The following is a 17,671-nucleotide window of genomic DNA, read 5'->3' as shown; positions in this document are numbered from 1 at the left end:
CGATTGATTGGAATAGTAATGTTACCAACTCCATGTAGTAATATACCCTTAACTATAATAATAATATTATTTTCCAATATTGTTTTCAATTTTAAAAATAATATAATTGTATGCTTTATTTTGTTTAAAAATAGTTCGTCTTTTATAATTTGGTAACATAGTCGTAAAAACAAACTATAATTAAAAGAAAAATTTACTTTCAGAATCGGTAAACCTAAAACATAATAAACCGAACGGTTTATTATGGTCTGTTTTATTTTATATTTGTAAGTCAACACGTTTTAAAGATTTGTGATTACATATCGCCACAATATTTCCCAATAATAATTTTTTTGTGTTTTAATTTTATCGTCTTTAGGGGAAAATTATTAAGTAGGAAACCCTGGTAACCATAAACAAAAACTAACGTCATTGTCAAAATGACATTCACTGACATACAGAAATTGTAACAATACAATTTTTTTCGACAAGGATTATTTTTTAACTTTATCCTATTTTCAAAACGTAGGAGGTCTGTCATCATTTCATTGAAGTGGATGGTGGATTAATCCTACTCGTAAATAGTTAGCTAAATCTTAAAAACTCGGGGTTGGAAATATTTTCATTAGTTAAATAAATATAAGCGGAGCAGCAGCAGCGATCAATAGGATACAAATTAATAAAAATACATAAATTTTACAGGACAGCTTATAAAAAAAAAATATTGGTCAATTTTGACTGTTGATGGTGAACATTAAGTTGTATGTAGTATATTCCAAACTCACAACAAACAACATAACAACTGTCAAAATTAAATTACCACCATTTCACGCATTTTCAGTCAATAAATAGCGGTCTAGTTCTTAGTGGTTCCATGGTCTAAGGTTTAAAGAAGTGTCGTCATAATATAGTGCCCGTGTTTTGAGGCCTTTAAAAAATTTGATAAATTCCTAAAGATTCAATCAAACCACATATATTGTATTTTTGTATAATGAACATATTGAAGTATTTTCCGAAAACCAGTCAAACCCTAAATATGTCAACACTTACTATGTACATACTTCTTACAAATGTGTACTTACTTGAATGATACTTTTTATATCCCTCATTGATATTATCCTTATCGTTACTAATTGTAAACAGAAATCCCCTTGCCGCGTCTGTCAGTCTGTCTGTATGGTAAGTATGTATGAACGCTATAAACTCAAAAAGTACCAGACGGGTTTTTGTACGATTTCGGTTTTCACGTCAAAATCCGTTGCGTAGTTTTAAAGATATTAGCATGTATAAAGATTAGACAGGCAGCGGGAACTGACTTTGTTTTATACTATGTAGTGATTGTTTTAAACTATGTAGTGTATGTACGATAGATAAAAGAAACTTCTTTAGGTAGGTACGTACAATTTCACACGTCAAATGTTTTTTTTTATTTTGTTTCAAATTACAATAACTAGAATAATATTGTTAGTTTTTACAAACTTTTATTTATCTAACAATGTAACTATGTATGTAGGTATGTCCCCATGTATTCGCGTGGAATCTTGCAACTAAATTTTGAAGCAGATATCTTCAACAGATTGAGCTGAAATTTTGTACACATGTTTAGTTAGGATGACAATGCATTATTATGATAAGCATAACCGGATGGTGCACCCAGAAACAGCTCCAGAATTGGGAACTCCTCAACGGTTTACTGCACAGACATGATTTTTTTGTCAAAGGTACATAAATACAACAAGATCTCTCTGATAACAATAAAAGCTTGTGTCAAAATGTCATTTTTGTAAAAAACTTAATCAATACCTACAAGTGCCTACAACGTTTCCTACGTACGTACCTATATTTATCGAGATGTTAACGTATGATTTAACTTAACTATCAAAAAAACAAATAGTTAAAATATTTTGTTGTCGCATTAATACTAGTCTAGGCACTAGACACTGATGGATTTACCAACAAGCCTCATCCCTCGGTCCAGGGTGTTAAATTTTAGGGGCGTCAATTCAAATCTATTTTATTTATTTCATTATTTATACTCGAAAACGCCGTTTTTCTGATATCTTTGCAGCATGATATCATTGCATTAAAACAGTTTCCAGTCTTTTTAGCCTTATTCAATAACACTCACAGCTTTTTACCATATCCAGTTTAAAACTCGTACGCCGAGAGGAAAAATATTTCTCTCTACGCATAACAAATTCTTAATACGCTCTTAGAATACCTACTTATTATGTTGATTTGATATCACACGCACACAGATGAAAGTTGTCAATGTGTGCGCGCTACCTGCTCGTGCGCAGCGCAGGTGAATATGTGCGGCATGACGGCAGGACTGCGGTGGAATGAACTGTTTTTAATTTTTTGTTAACCCAGATAAACCTGAAACTTTTTTATATATGTAAAAAAAATTGGTTTAGTGAAGAAATATCTTAAGCTTAATACATGAAATTTGTACTACACTCGCTCTCTTATTTTAGTCACTGTGAAAATTTAATCATTGCAAATTTAATCTACCAACTCTGGTATACTTAAGTTCATCTTTTGATTATAGTTTTATTTTCAGGCTGGATTTCCGTGTTCTAAAACTAATCCAATCTCCCACTAAAATTAGTGCTTAAAAATAAGATTTTGAACATATATTTTTTCATTATCCTATGGTATGATCCTGACAAATATCTCGCTTTCCTCTACTCCATCACTATAGATTATACCCAGTGGTCTTGTCGTCACACTGCTCACCTGACATCGGGTATGCTGTCCAAACACGTTTTCCACATACGTTCTCTGTCCCACAATCACAACTATCCTCAACGACGGAGAACGACAGACAACAACCAAACGCCAGCCATACTCGACCGCGCTGGCAAACGCGGTGCACGTTTTCGCTCCACAATTTAAAAAAAAAAATTCGAAATTCGAATACAAATGTAACGTGTCGGTGTGTTTCCAAAAACGTTAAGTGCCATAAATAGTGATGTTCTCGGTGTAAAAAATGGGTGTTATATTTTATCTGTTTTTTGTGACGGTTTTTACTCCGTGTGTTTTTGGCCAAAATGCGGCCGATTGTTATAGTGCAGGAAGTGTGGCCGGTGCTGCAATAGGAGCGTTTTTGGGTGCACTTTTTCTGGTAGCCGCTGTTTTCTACCTAAGAAAGTTGTACTGGAAATCCAGAAAAGGTAAGTCTGAGGTTGTTTTTTTTTTCTTTTACAGCCCGAGGCGTTCTTTGATGAGTCTCGGCCCACGTCTCCGATGATTCTGACGTTGACCTTTGCAAGCAGGTTGTATTTGTAATTTAAATACAACTAAATTGCTTGAAATTACTTAACAAATTAACGACTGACGTAACGAACCCAAGGTAATTTAAAAGGATGGTTATACTCGGTTCTTGATTTATAGTACGTCGGTAAATTGCATATTTATGTTTATAGCTGGTTATTTCAGTATTTAGTTGGTCGATTCGTTAGTAAAAAGTAATAGTAATGCGATATCTGTATACTATTATTATAAAGAGGTAAGCGTTTGTGAGTTTGTATGTTTGAGGCGAGTAATCTCCGAAACTACCGAACCGATTTCAAAAATTCATTCACCATTAGAAAGGTAAGTACATTATCCAAGATTGCTATAGGTTATATTTTATCTCAAAATTCCCAAGGGAGCTAATCCCCGGGCAACATCTAGTCTGGTATAAACCGGTTTGACTATTCTAAAAACATACATATAGTATATTGTCAGTCAATATGTTTGGATTACTAAACAAAAGTCACAGACTTTCTAAAAATGTGCAATGCACAAACTTGGCAAAAATAAATACTAAATTTACCACCGCTATTTACTGTTATTATCACATTATTACGTTCTTTTAAACACATTTGTCATCAAATCGTTTCTACTCCTAGTCGTATTTTCTCATGGCTAAGGGTCGTGGTCATTATGTGGAAAGAAACGCACACAACAACTTTATTGGCACTATTAATAGAGTGGTCTGTCATTGTCATTTCCAATTTTTTTGTATATTTATTAATTTAAGCAACTAGTTATAATTTTGATGTAATGTTTTTATACATCTGTGTAATTTTGTTTCTTCTCAATCCAAATTATTTCACAGATAAGTAGGTATCTAGTACTAGCGTACAAGATTAGATAACAACTTTCTAAAAACCCGCAGTGCACTTTGCAAAAATAAACACTACATTTCTTATTTCTAATTATCTAACCATTATTAACGTGTGTTACCTACATTCTATATGGGCACAACACTATACCGTTAACTATATAAAAAAATCACCTCATCTTGGTTATTTCCTCAGGTTATGGGCCCCTCATACATGTTATCGTTAACTATTTTACATCACTAAATAAACATAACGAATGAAGGTAATTTAGATAACGTGTTTTAACACAAAACTTCACAATATCACATCATATCAAATTCTTTACCGGATTTAAATTTCAAAATAGGGTTTAAAATTCCACTTGTAAAAGATCGTTCAGATGATCGCCATTGGAAGGTCGAATAGTTTTACTTTACTTTAATTAACGAAGACTTGAAATTTATTTAAGGTTTTTAGAAATATTCGACTGCTTCCCTGAGGCGGGGCTTCACTCATTTGGGAATTTCGGAATAAAAGTACCCTTGTGTTATTATTCCAGTTGATATTGTACCCGTGTACCAAATTTCATAACAATCCGTCCAATAGCTTTTACTTGGAAGAGTAACAAACATACACACATACATCTTCACAAACTTTCGCATTTATAATGTTACTAGGATAGAAGGGTGTGTGTATTGAACCCATCTATGAGTAATAACATGTTGGAATGTTGTACAAACAAGAATTTCCTAAGTTATTGAGTATTCATTGCCTGGAGCTTTATCCTTCAAAATATATACATATATATATATATATATATATATATATATATATATACTTACCCGATTGCAACGTCATCAGTCCACAGAAATGTCATTGACCTTTTCAATTTCGCTTATCGGTTTAAATAGAAAATGACGAAAATATCCTGTGGCGATTTCTCGTATCATATCATCTTCATATCTAATCTAACGATTGATTGCATTTTGTTTGTAAACATTGTTCCTAAAGTGAGTGCTTTTCAGTGATTGTTGTAAATAAAAATAAACTATGTAACTAATTAAATGTGGTAACTAATTAAAATTTAAAAATAAATTGGACACCTAGGTGCAAAAAGAGGAAACGTAGACAAGAGCGTTAGATTGATGATCTGCGAAGCTTTAGGAAGAAATGGGAGGCTGGGCTTGGGAGATCTTGGCCCAGCAGTGTCATATGTATCTAAAAAATTTTAAATACTTAATTACATAGGTACATCTATCATCTACGTACTTAGATACCTAGATGTTATTATTATTATTATATATTATGATATATATAGTTTAATAATATTATATTATAATACATAGGCGATGAAATTCGCAAACCTGTGAAAGCTGACTAAGTTACAACCACTAATTGTAACACTTGGTTGGCGAATAAATAATATGAATATGAATATTTTCCTAAATCAAGAGAAATAGAGGTAATATTTCAAGTAAACTTAGTGCAAGGCTTAGTCTGTGTGATTTATCTTTAATTTATGTACAAAGTACGAATTTTGACTATAAAAACTGCATGTTTTCGTAACCAAATCACGTTCGTTTTCAAACGTTAGCCTTACAATAATACAACCTTGTGACAAAACTTACGTTGCAAACAAAATTATCCTCATAGGTATTTATTTGAAAACATTACACACCACTAATAGTAGCCTCACAACACGACACGCACAGTAGTAAGGAGACGGAATCGAATCCGATTCCTTATTCCTGTGACGTCAGGCTGAGAGCCAAAGGACATAATATTTATCTACTACATTACGTTTTTTCTTAAGAATCCTAAAATAATAAATAAAACAAATACAAATGTTCTCACTAATTGCATCGTTTACAATATTTCTTTGAGGGTTTCTTTTAAGCAAAAATGTAAATCTCCATAGTACATACTTATTGATGAACTTTGTTGAAAACAAAACAATAAATATAAGTTCAAATCTAAAGTAAAACATTTATTAACTACGAAAGTAATTTCCTAAAATGTCAATTTTCATTTATATAGCTGTAAAATCATAAAAAGATATGGTAAGATTGTTTACTTGTATGGAACAAAACAGCTTTACGTCTCTTTTTACTGCCATTTGACATTTTGTGTCCTGCTTTTCGAGATTTTACAACGGGAAGAACTTACCTTATAGATTGTAATCGAAAAACCTACGACTAGGGGGGTTTTGTAATATTTGGTCCCAGGGCACGTTTTAAAATAGTTACTACTCTTATGACTCAACTTTTTAAAACTGCATGGCTTGATCATCATGGTAATGTAGGTAATCCCAACTACTGGAGTATTATGTAATCTGTGTCCCAACTAACCTCTTCACGCTTTATCTATTCAACCGATCTTCCTGATATTTTGCATACCTACTTACATGTAATTTGAGAGTACGGAGTAGGACATAGGGATCATTCATCCCGGAAAATGGAACTGTTCTCGTGGGAAATTCACGCGAGCGGAGCCGCGTTAAAAGCTAGGGATAAATAAATGAATTAATAAATAAACTAAACACCGAAAATAAATAATAAACTTAGCAATTTTAGTCACCAAAGTTTTTTGCAACTGCATGTATGACGATCACTATTTTAACAAGCGTAATTCTCGTAAGAATGACTTTTATGAAAGTTAATTACAACTGGTAGTGGTTATTGCCTGTTTTATATAATTTATCAAAGTGAAACTACTTTCTCGATATAATCTTACTCTTGATGTGGCCTTATTTTGTTTTCATAATTATACTAGCTTCTGCCGCGGCTTCGGTCGAGTTAATTGCCTACTGAAACAGTTATTTTTCCAGGATGAAAAGTACCATATTATGTTCTTCTCCGAACTTCAAACTAAGTTGGAACAAGTAATAAAATTTCAAGAAAATTGGTTGAGTAAATAGAGCGTGAAGGGGTATATTTCATTCGCATTTATAATATTAGTTAAAATTATAACAAGTATTACTTAGGATTTGAATTTTTAATGAGACTCGTCCCCATTTAAATGTATATTTTATGGTATGTGAAGAAAATTGTACAATACCTTCATTCCACTTTGATACATCGAATAAGTACGATCCCTCGGTGGATCAAATGATAACATTAAAATTTATGAAAAAATCCAACTAAGACCAATGACAGAATTAAAAGAATACAAAAAATAAACTTTTTTATTCTGTGTCTGTGGCCGACTTTTTCGCTTGTCAAAATCTCACTTTTTTTTAAATTTCGAACATCTCTCCGGTTTGAGTTTCTGAATGTTGGTCAAAATGAGACAAAATTATATCCGGCTTAAAATTGGCTACCTACTTTAAGATACTTTTTACTAATATCAAAAACAAAAAATATTATGGACACAATATTGTGCTATGACAGTCATAGCACACATTTTTTAACTTTTCGAACTCCAAAAATCGTAGAGAATTATTGGCGTCAAAATGCATTCCTAAATTCCTAATATACTTTAATGAGAACTAAAAAATATGAAATTAGCTAATTAACAAAGTGACATTTAATTATTGTGTTAAATACCTTTTTATCCAGTCAAGTAGCCAATTTATAACATTTTAAACCTGAGCATTAGGTACTTTTTGTTTGTTTGTTGATTGTTGATCTATAATTCTACCATGTCCTCTCTGTGTGTGAACAACATGAGATCAACGAATACAGAACATATTCTTCACATTTGCGACCCAAATGTCGCGGTTTTGTCTCACGAAAACAGTATTTTAGATGAGAGCTAACACTTTCGCGTGTCACGTATGATTGCATCACGTTTACATAGGAATTATGTAGACTGACACATGAGTATAAATCATACCAATTTATATAATAAGTACCATTACCATTGGGTGTCGGTGCGTTGTCAGGTTTTTTTGGGTAAAACGGGTTTTCGAAACCTGATGAGATTTCGTCGGTAAAAAGCGGGATTCTTTCGTCAAGTGCAGGACATTAAAAAAAAGTAAATTAGTATATTTAAATAGATTTTTCAAATGTTTAATAAATCGTTTTAATATATAATGCAATAGCAACATTTTATTGAAAATTTTCAATTACCTATTTTATAGATGTAGACGTACCATTTTGCAGTAGTAGGTATGCCGATTTTGTTTTTCATTTGCTTTCGGACTAAATTAAAAAAAGCGCGACAGAGCTGTCCGGCGCGGGATGTAAATTCTGTAGTCAACAATCGAGACGCCCCGCCAAAATCGGGACGGTGCGAGCAAACCTAGGAATAAATATATACGGACAAATCACACAGATTGAGCTAGCCCCAAAGTAAGTTTAAGAGACTTGTGTTATAGGATACTAACTAAACTATACTAAATTTTTATAACAAATACATATATATACTATAGATAAACATCCAAGACCCGGGCCAATCAGAAAAATATAATTTTCCGTCATGACACGACCGGGGTTCGAACCCGGGGCCTCTCGGTTCAGAGACATGTACTTTACCACTGCGCCACCGAGGTCGTCAAACGTTCACAGGCAAATATGCATCTAGATATAACCATCGAAGACCGGCTGCACCTAGATCTAGCCGAACATAAGCAGGTGAGCTACCACGAACCCTAAAACACGTAGCACGTTATTGCGTCCACCCGTTCATTTTTTTTTACACGATGCGTACACGATATTTGGAAAAGAGACAACATGTGGACGTTAGTAACGTGCTAAGTACGTGTTTGTACGTTCCGTGGTAGGCCTTCAGTATAACCGACTTCATCCGCGGTAAATAAAAGGTACGGTGCCTACTCCTATGTGTACGACGGGCTCAGTAGCCAAGTGTTAACTTTCATTTCACAGTCACTTTCATTTGTAAACAATTTGAAGTAACGATGACTAAGTCTATTGGCTATCGATTTTACTTTGATTAGTGTAATCGGTAGCTGACTAATAGTTAATCAGCTTCTAATATTATGAATGCAAAAGTATGTTTGTTATCTCTTCACGATCTATCAGTTACACTTATAGTTTTAATGTTATGTACTTATATTAAATAGGTACTTTTATCACAAGTGGGTCAAGGTGAACCATACTTCCTTCTGAAGTTTAAAGGACGGGAAGCTCATTACGGAGAGAAAAGTGACTCGCAAAATGTGACGGTCAAGTAGAAAGGTCAAAATTTTCTTCATTTATTTTGACGATAATATTGGGGGAACAAATAATTATAGACATACATTAACAAAATTAAATAATGTGATGTGTCTAAAAATATTTAAAAAACATCTCAAATTGGAGCCGGAAATTATGTTATATACCAAATATTTAGCATCCTACACACCAATCATCGCCATAACAAAAGAACCGACTTAAGTCAATGGCTAATAAAAACCAAAAACACTTGTCTATGGTCTATAAAAAGTGAGGAGGGGCGCAGGCTCATACCAACCAGTTACAAGTTACCAATATGGCCTGTTCAGGTTGACGTACAGTTATTTAGATGTTGGTAGCGCCTTTTTTGAACGAACTTGTTTGAGTAATAAATATTTAGGTAGATGTGTTTCATTTTACGTTTCCTAGGAATCTTTTTTTTGGCCTATTTTGTGTCCCACGGCTGGGCAGTGGCCTCCCCTTTTTTCTTCCAATACCTATTCTAGGTAATAAATATATGTTCGAAATATTTTCTGTTATATCTAAATCGCTGGACCGATTCTGAAATTTAGTAAGTATAATGATTTTAGAGTAGGGACGAATTTAATACATATAGACTAGATATTTTTGTGAAAGGAGTATCGGAAGACCTGCGATGAGATGGGCCAACCGGAGACAGCGCCCTCTTTTATTTTCTCTTGTTATTTCAGTAATCGAAGAGTTATGTATGAATAGTATATGTACTAAGTACTTAATTTACAATGATTTATTTACCTAATACGCCAATGCATTGACAGATAAGCTTATCTTAGTATAATGTGATATGATAGCATAAATACAATGTTTACTCGTGGGAACGACATACACAACGATATTAATTTTGAAAAATGTTCATTTTATTTAGACGCAATTAAAATTTCTTAAAAAATATATATCGATATTAAATATTATTCATCTTATATCTTTAATCATGTGACCTATCATGACTGACTGTACTTGATATTTTCAAAATTAACTACCCAAAGGTCTCAAAAAGGCAATTATTAATCCAAGGATTTCCGTACATTTTTTCCTTAAAAAAGAACCATAATTTGAATTTGGAAGTTCTCTTCATAATTTCAATTGCCACGTTGCCAGTGAGTAATAAAAACAAAAGCATGCCTAATTGTTTTGGGAATGAAGTAAGGCCCAGGGATGAAAAAAAAACTCCAATGGAATTTGAAGGACAGTGACGTCATGAGGCAGGTTCTTACATATAGTCGGGTTGTTGTGAATTGGCATAGACAAGAAATGGGAAAGGACAAAAAATTATTTTTTAATCCAGTATAATATTTATACTTAAAGTATATATAATCGTATATTTGTGTTATCAAAATACCGTTGGTCCATTATTACCATATGCATCTATACCTAACCTATATATATATAAATTTATATGACGTGAAAAAGTGTCCGTTAAGGTCTAAATCCTGAATTTATTATTTGGAGAATATTTTATACAAAGATATATTCTCTAACAAGTAGATAATCATCAAAAAAGTACATTAGTTTTGTTTTCATTATACATTTTTATATTACAATGAACCAAAATCTCAAGCCAAAATGATTTTACTTTTTAAAGAATGTGAATTTAAACATCTGTTAATAATAAAGTTTTCGTTTTCGAAATCACTCTTATAGAACGTATTGGATAAATTATTGGCTTTGCTTGCGTGAAATTTGTAATGGATTTGAATCATTTTTCACGCATTCACTGAAACGAAACAAACACGGCTTTAGTTTACAGCTTGGAGAATTATACGACCATTTAGGTATAAAATGTCATATGGTTTGCCAATACCAATCAGATTTCTGTGACAAACACAATTTTATATAAATTTACATAACTTAGACGGTTAAGATTTTTGTTTTAAATTTTAACAACCTCTATACCGATAGAAATTAATTTGTTATTATAAGAACTGCGAGGTTTTAAGGGTGGGCTGCGAAAGTAAACTATGATGTTGACTATAACCTGCGCAAATAAAAAAAATTAATATAAAAAAATGTAAACGTACATAAGGTCAACTAATCTATTATTGTATTAAACAAAGCAACGTCAAGGCCGAATCAAAACAAATCAATCATATTTTTTTATATATATTTCAACATTCAAAATTGAATGACCAATGTTGTCTCTCAACACAGCACATAACCTATCTAGGTCAGTAAAGGAATGCCACCGAGCCAGGCCGCTCCCACCTGCGCACACACACACACACACACACACACACAAACACACGCACACATATAACAGTGCCTGTAAAAAGCATAGTGATTTGTTGGGATGTCGGTATTAGTCGATTGTATAGGATATATATACGATAGTCGAGTCGATTATTACGAAACATATAATAGGCTCGCCCGTTTTCTCCCGTGCTTAATTGTATGCCATAAAATTATACAGGAGAAATTCTTTTACTTATGGTTGAAAAGGTAACCATCATATCGAGTGTGTTATTGCTAACACTGGTGTTAGATTTAATTCAAGTCGCCTAAAGCATCTGACATGGCTTTTACGACTACTTACCGCCATCTAGTGACAGGTAATCGCATACACACTAGTGAACTAAACTGTCCACCAGTGTCGGATCCTACTCTAGCCATAGGAGTTTGTATACCAATCTGACTCATATAGTAGTTTTCATAGACCACCACTTGCTTCCGGTGAAGGATAACATCGTGAGGAAACCTGCATACTGATTGATTATTAACTTGTATGTGAAATGGAGAAGGTAATGGCAAACCACTGGATTAATAATGTTAATAAAGTTGTCGTATGTGTTTTATTCCAAGTAATAACCACGATTTGACCCTCAGCTATGTGGAAATACGACTATGAAGAGAAAATACTAGAATACCTACTGCACGCTTAATGTTTCTAAACCCTATATTTATGTTTGTTACGAGTAGGTACGCTTTCACGGGAAAAAATACTACACAGATTTCCATTTAGTTTTGCTGGTGCTTACAATGAATCCTGACTCCCTTAAATATAACTAGCTAAACCCGTGACTCCGCCCATTAATATGCCTATGTCACTTTCCTGCTTTTCCAACCGTTCGGGCGTGTAGGATTAACAAACAAACTCACAAACTTTCGGCTTTACAATGTTAGCAGAATTAAAGTGTATACATTTTTGAATTTGATGTTAGAACCATGTAAAGATACAAGAACTCTTGTTTTCCATATTATGTCATCTTTCTAGAAATAATTACCATGTTCACGCTAAAAATGTCAAGCACATTGGCAAACAGTGATGGCCGTAGGTTAGGTAGTAATAAAATATGAATATTACTTGAATAGATTTCTCATGAAATCAACGAACAACGAATCACTACCAAGGAAAATAAGTTTTTTTTGCAAAAATGACATTTAAGTCATTTTTGACACAAGCTTTTTTGTTGTCAATTAGATCTTAGTGCATTGCAATGTGTGACAAAAAATCATGTCCGTGCAGTAAACTGTTGACGAGTTCCCACGTCTGGTACCGTTCCTGGGTGCACCCTCAGGTCATGCTTATCATAATAATGCACTGTCATCCAAACTAAACGCGTGTACAAAATTTCAGCTCAGTCGGTTGAAGATATCTGCTTCAAAATTGAGTTGCAAGATTCCACCCGAGATATAGTTACAAGTTAAATAAAAGCTTATAACAAGTTTATTTGTTAGACAAATTAAAAGTCCCCCGAGTTTCAATATTCATTTCACTATCACTATCACTATCACTATATTTATAAAATTATCTACACAAAAAAAAAACGAAAATCTGTTCATCCGTTTGGGAGCTACGATGCAACAGACTGATACACAGACAGACACGTTAAACTTATAACACCCCTCTTTTAGCGTCGGGGGTTAAAAATACTTCACCTCTGTTGATTTGGCACGTTTCTCCTCGTGACTTCGCATGTTTCTGTCTCTTTCTTATCGGAGTACTTTACCATACAATAGTTGCTCTTTGGAATGCTGTTGTTACCTCAAGGCTTATAGACGCTTTCACGTGTTGTTTCCACCCTGGAATGAATGAATGGATGTCGTACGAGGCGACTAAGGCATCTCATGCGTATCAACGTGATTTTACTACCAGAAGGGTCTCAGAGCGTTTTGACCGCTGCGACCGAGCTGCCATTACGATCCGTTAATTATCTTAATAATTTCAAAATCAGTCATTCATTACTATAGTACAGATTAATTATTTTAAAGTCAGATAGGTTACTCTCTGATCTAATTATTGTCTTTATTAAAATTTGAAACATAGTAATGACAGGGCGGTCGCAGCGGTCGCGTCGAAACGCTCTGAGAAACACTTAACTATCGTGAAAAAATAATAATTTTTTAGCAATTCGCGCCATATTCACAAGTTGATAACAGAATTCGGTACCAAGACAATGTCGGTCGGTCAATATTTGCCACATACACCTTATTCCTTATCAGATAGTGCTAAATAGGTTTCTGTTTCATTATGATTTAGAACAGGGTGTCATCGATTAAAGTGTAAACAAATGCGTCAAATTACAGGGAAAAAAATATGTGGCGTTCCAAGCGTTTAGGTACCACTTGGGTGGTATTGTGTTAAGGCTGTATTCAGATAGTTAAATAGTAAGTTGATCATATGGAATACAAAAACAAATAACTTTATTCATATTTATTGGGAAAAAAATCACACTTACAAATATCAAATTGTTGGGAAACAGACACTGAAAGTTTAAACTGTAATAGCCAGCCAGAGTTCTAGTTACTAAACATAGGTACAATTGCAATTTTCTTACGTCGTTTATTGCGTAGCCCTTTGCATGTTGCATTAAAATCAATTAAAATCTCAAATATCTCGGAAACTAGAATGCCCAGTGGTATCCTTTTGCTTGGAACGTCACATACTTGTTGGATTAGAATGTTGCTAGTTTCACATTATATAAATAGCCATATAATAACGACTCGAATCGAAGAAGAATCTTACTGCTACCTTTCTCCTGCATTATCAGATCAACCACTTGGAATGATCTTGTTCCTGACTCTAGATTGGTGCACAAATGCATGTGGCACGAGTAGGATTCGAAACTGGGATTCTGGGACCTTCTGGCACTCCCAGTAAACTCTTTACCAAATATTCAAAATAGCTACAGATAACATAAAATTGTTCGATTCGAACACAGAATAGATTTTTTTATGAAAATAAAATGGATAACAAAACAAAAACAATGCATTTTTTGCTAGAATTCAATTCAAGGGTGCCCACGGTATGAATGAATACAATTTTAGGAAGTACAAATGTACAAACGAAAAAATATGACCTTATCGTATACTGTTTATAAATTCTTATATTTTTTGCCTTAGTTTTATGGCTTCAAATATAACGCGAACAAATAAAATACTTTACTCAGATAAAACCAACCGTTTTATTATATAGGTATTATTGAATTGTATTTATTTATATAGGTAGGTATTTTTAGTATAAATAATTAAGAAACTCGTTCGAAAATAAGCTAAATATATTGGTTACTAACACGTTACTAAATAAATTGGCAATGCAGTAAGCCAGTGGCGAAATAAATGAACAATAAGTATAATAGCAACGTAAATAACATCTTCCTTCTAAATTCGGTAACATTACAAATGAAATCAAACATCCTGACGCAATTTAAAACAGGAACGCAGCCAATAACGAAATCATTGGAAGCAATCGTAATTTCATTGGATTTTGTTTGTGGCTTTCACCCGATAGTGATTGATTGAATTTTGTGGTCAGTTTACCCAACAAACTGTTCTATAACCTATTGCGTGAATACAAATAAAATTTATTGTTTCTGATTTACTTTAGAACGGCATAAAACATACTTAGGATATATAACATTTAACCAGCGTCTTGGCACTAATTTTCCTCCCATAAAAATAATCTACAATATTTTATTATTAATTATTTTTCGTCTTTTGGTCTTCACTAATATGATTTGCCAAGTCGACACGCTAGGATGCGCTGTATTATGTCTACCCCGCAAGGACTGAAGAGGTGAATAGTGTCTCTGCCTTTTAAAATGGGATTGGTATAGCTGAAATAAAATATCCATAGGTATTGCTTTTAAAATACACATATCGCCATATAATATTTTTATTGCATAGTTTATTTTATTAGCATTCAGCGCCACCTATAATAGAATACAGGTATTCGCAAATCCCACGGGAACAATAGTTTTTTCCGTAATGAAAAGTATGTTGTTCTCCATACTCTTAATTATATAAGAGTACATGCAAAATTTCAAGAAGATTGGTTGAGTAGATAACGCGTCATAGGTACCAAAAGAAACAAACAAACTTACTTTCGCATTTATAATTATTTATTAGTTGGGATGGGATAATATACGCATATCAGTTTATTAGAGTGTTTATTTCATAAATTATACCTAATTAATAGATATTATCTTGGTAGATGAGACATGTCGCAACAATTTTAGCATTGACGCATTTTTATCTTTTTCTTTAGTCGAGCGATAAGATTTTACCCAAGTAAATAATGAATAAGTGGAAACTCACCTTTAGAAACAACAGTACTCACTCACCTTTAGTAAACACAGTTTGAAGAGGTATTTATTTAAGTTTTATTGCACAAAAATACAATCTCTAAAAGTACAATAGGCGGACTTTATTATAAAAGCATTATGTGACAGTAATCCTTTGGGCCATACAGAGAGTGCTATGTGTTTTGCAGAATATAGGTAAGTATACCATAGCTGCGACGCTCAACGGCTGCGGAAGAAACCGGGAGCACACTTAGATGAGAGAAAGACAGCAAGGATAGTAAAATGAGATTAGCAATTTCGGAGGGAGGTTTCAGTTAGTTTTAAACCCCCGACGCAAAAAGAGGGGTGTTATAAGTTTGACTGCTAAGTATGTCTGTCTGTCTGTGTACGTGGCACCGTAGCTCATCAACGGCTGAACCGATTTGGCTGCGGTTTTTTTTTATTTGATAGCTAATCTTTATGTAAGATCTGTAAGATATTCTTAGATATATAAGATCAAAATCCGTTCACAAGTTATAGCGAAATTAATATCGAAAGTCGAAAGAGGGTTTCTTTAATTTGTCTAACAAATAAACTTGTATCACATAATATAGAGAGTGGAAACCTTCTCGAACGCTTCGAAATTATCCTCCTTTCCACTATCAATCAATTAATTGTCGACTCCATGACAAAACAAACAATTACACCAATTGTTTAATTCTCTGATTAATTCAGTTGACCTGACCTTGACCTTCCTCGATGGTCGGTCACATTTCCGTGAAATGCCTCCAATGGACAGACGTATCGAATCGAATGTCAGAATGTCTTGGAGATTACGAGCTAATCTTGGAAATTGTTCAATAGAATTGCAGTGGTTTATAATTAAGTATATTTTTAGTATAATGTTTCGAATCACAAGGTTTTGAAAGCAATTGGAACATTTTTGCAAGAAGTTTATATTGCTATTTTTATGAAAGTTTTATTGTTTTTTAACTTCTCACCCTGTTTATACCTACTCAGTACGGGTTTGTATATTGTGTAGGATAAGATATACCTACGTATAAAAATATGTTTAATCCAGAATATCGCCAGTATCATCTCAATATTGGTTTTATTTACATCTCCTTACGCTCATCAATGCATGGCGACCCTGCCAAGATATGTTACCCTGTAGATATGTTTTTTGCAACTTAGTAATCTGACCGATGATCAATAGAAGCAACCTTAATACGTTTGATATTTCCTCTTAGATATAAAGTGCCATTTATTATCATTTATTACACACACTTTAATAAATTTTGTTTGTTTTATTTATGGCATCCGCGGAAGACCAGCGCCGTGGCTCTCACCACGTTATATGCTGAGCGGAGACCGTTTTGTCTCAAGCATTACATTTATTTTTATTTGTACTGTGCTGTATGTACTAATATGTTTCTAAGCAAAATAAACGCTCTTTCTTACTTGTAATACAGCATCTATTACATTGCTTATTAAGAAATTGTAACTTATGTAGATATAATACTATGAGGTAATCCTCAATTACATATGGTTGTTACGGGCCGAATCTAGCTGTAATTGATACGATCAACAATAACTTAATATAAGAATGACTTATTACATATTTTAACAAAAAAAAACAGCTTGGTGCTACGCTTTCACACCTACAGCAATGAAAAATATACGAGAAAACTTTCCGAGCATAACAATCATAATGATGGATTAGCCACTATTTATTGGATTTTACATATCACAAACGTAATTGATTGGACACGAAAAAGCCTAAAAACAAGACAAAAATATCTCCCAACACAGGCACTAAACTCGTTCCCTTCATATAAAATAAGTTGTTTTAAAACTGGTAAGTATTTATATCTACTTAAATAAAATACGAATTTATAGTCACAATTAATGTTTACATATGTATGTACCAGTTCTAATACGTGTGATGTAA

General features: G+C 33.3%; 1 protein-coding gene across 1 annotated transcript in view; it reads left to right on the top strand.

Moving 5' to 3' along the window:
• The first annotated feature begins 2,769 nt into the window (after positions 1 to 2,769).
• Positions 2,770 to 17,671, top strand: part of LOC128681273 (uncharacterized) — a 48,405-nt gene continuing 33,503 nt past the window's right edge. Inside the window, exon 1 of the mRNA XM_053765084.1 lies at positions 2,770 to 3,155. Within this exon, the coding sequence (XP_053621059.1) occupies positions 2,972 to 3,155 (184 nt within the window). The 5' untranslated portion in view covers positions 2,770 to 2,971. The remainder of the gene's footprint in view (positions 3,156 to 17,671) is intronic.

Source organism: Plodia interpunctella, chromosome 26, assembly GCF_027563975.2.
Source record: "Plodia interpunctella isolate USDA-ARS_2022_Savannah chromosome 26, ilPloInte3.2, whole genome shotgun sequence".
Classification (NCBI taxonomy): domain Eukaryota; kingdom Metazoa; phylum Arthropoda; class Insecta; order Lepidoptera; family Pyralidae; genus Plodia; species Plodia interpunctella.
The sequence above is the reverse complement of the archived record's forward strand: the minus strand, read 5'-3'. Positions and strand labels throughout refer to the sequence as shown.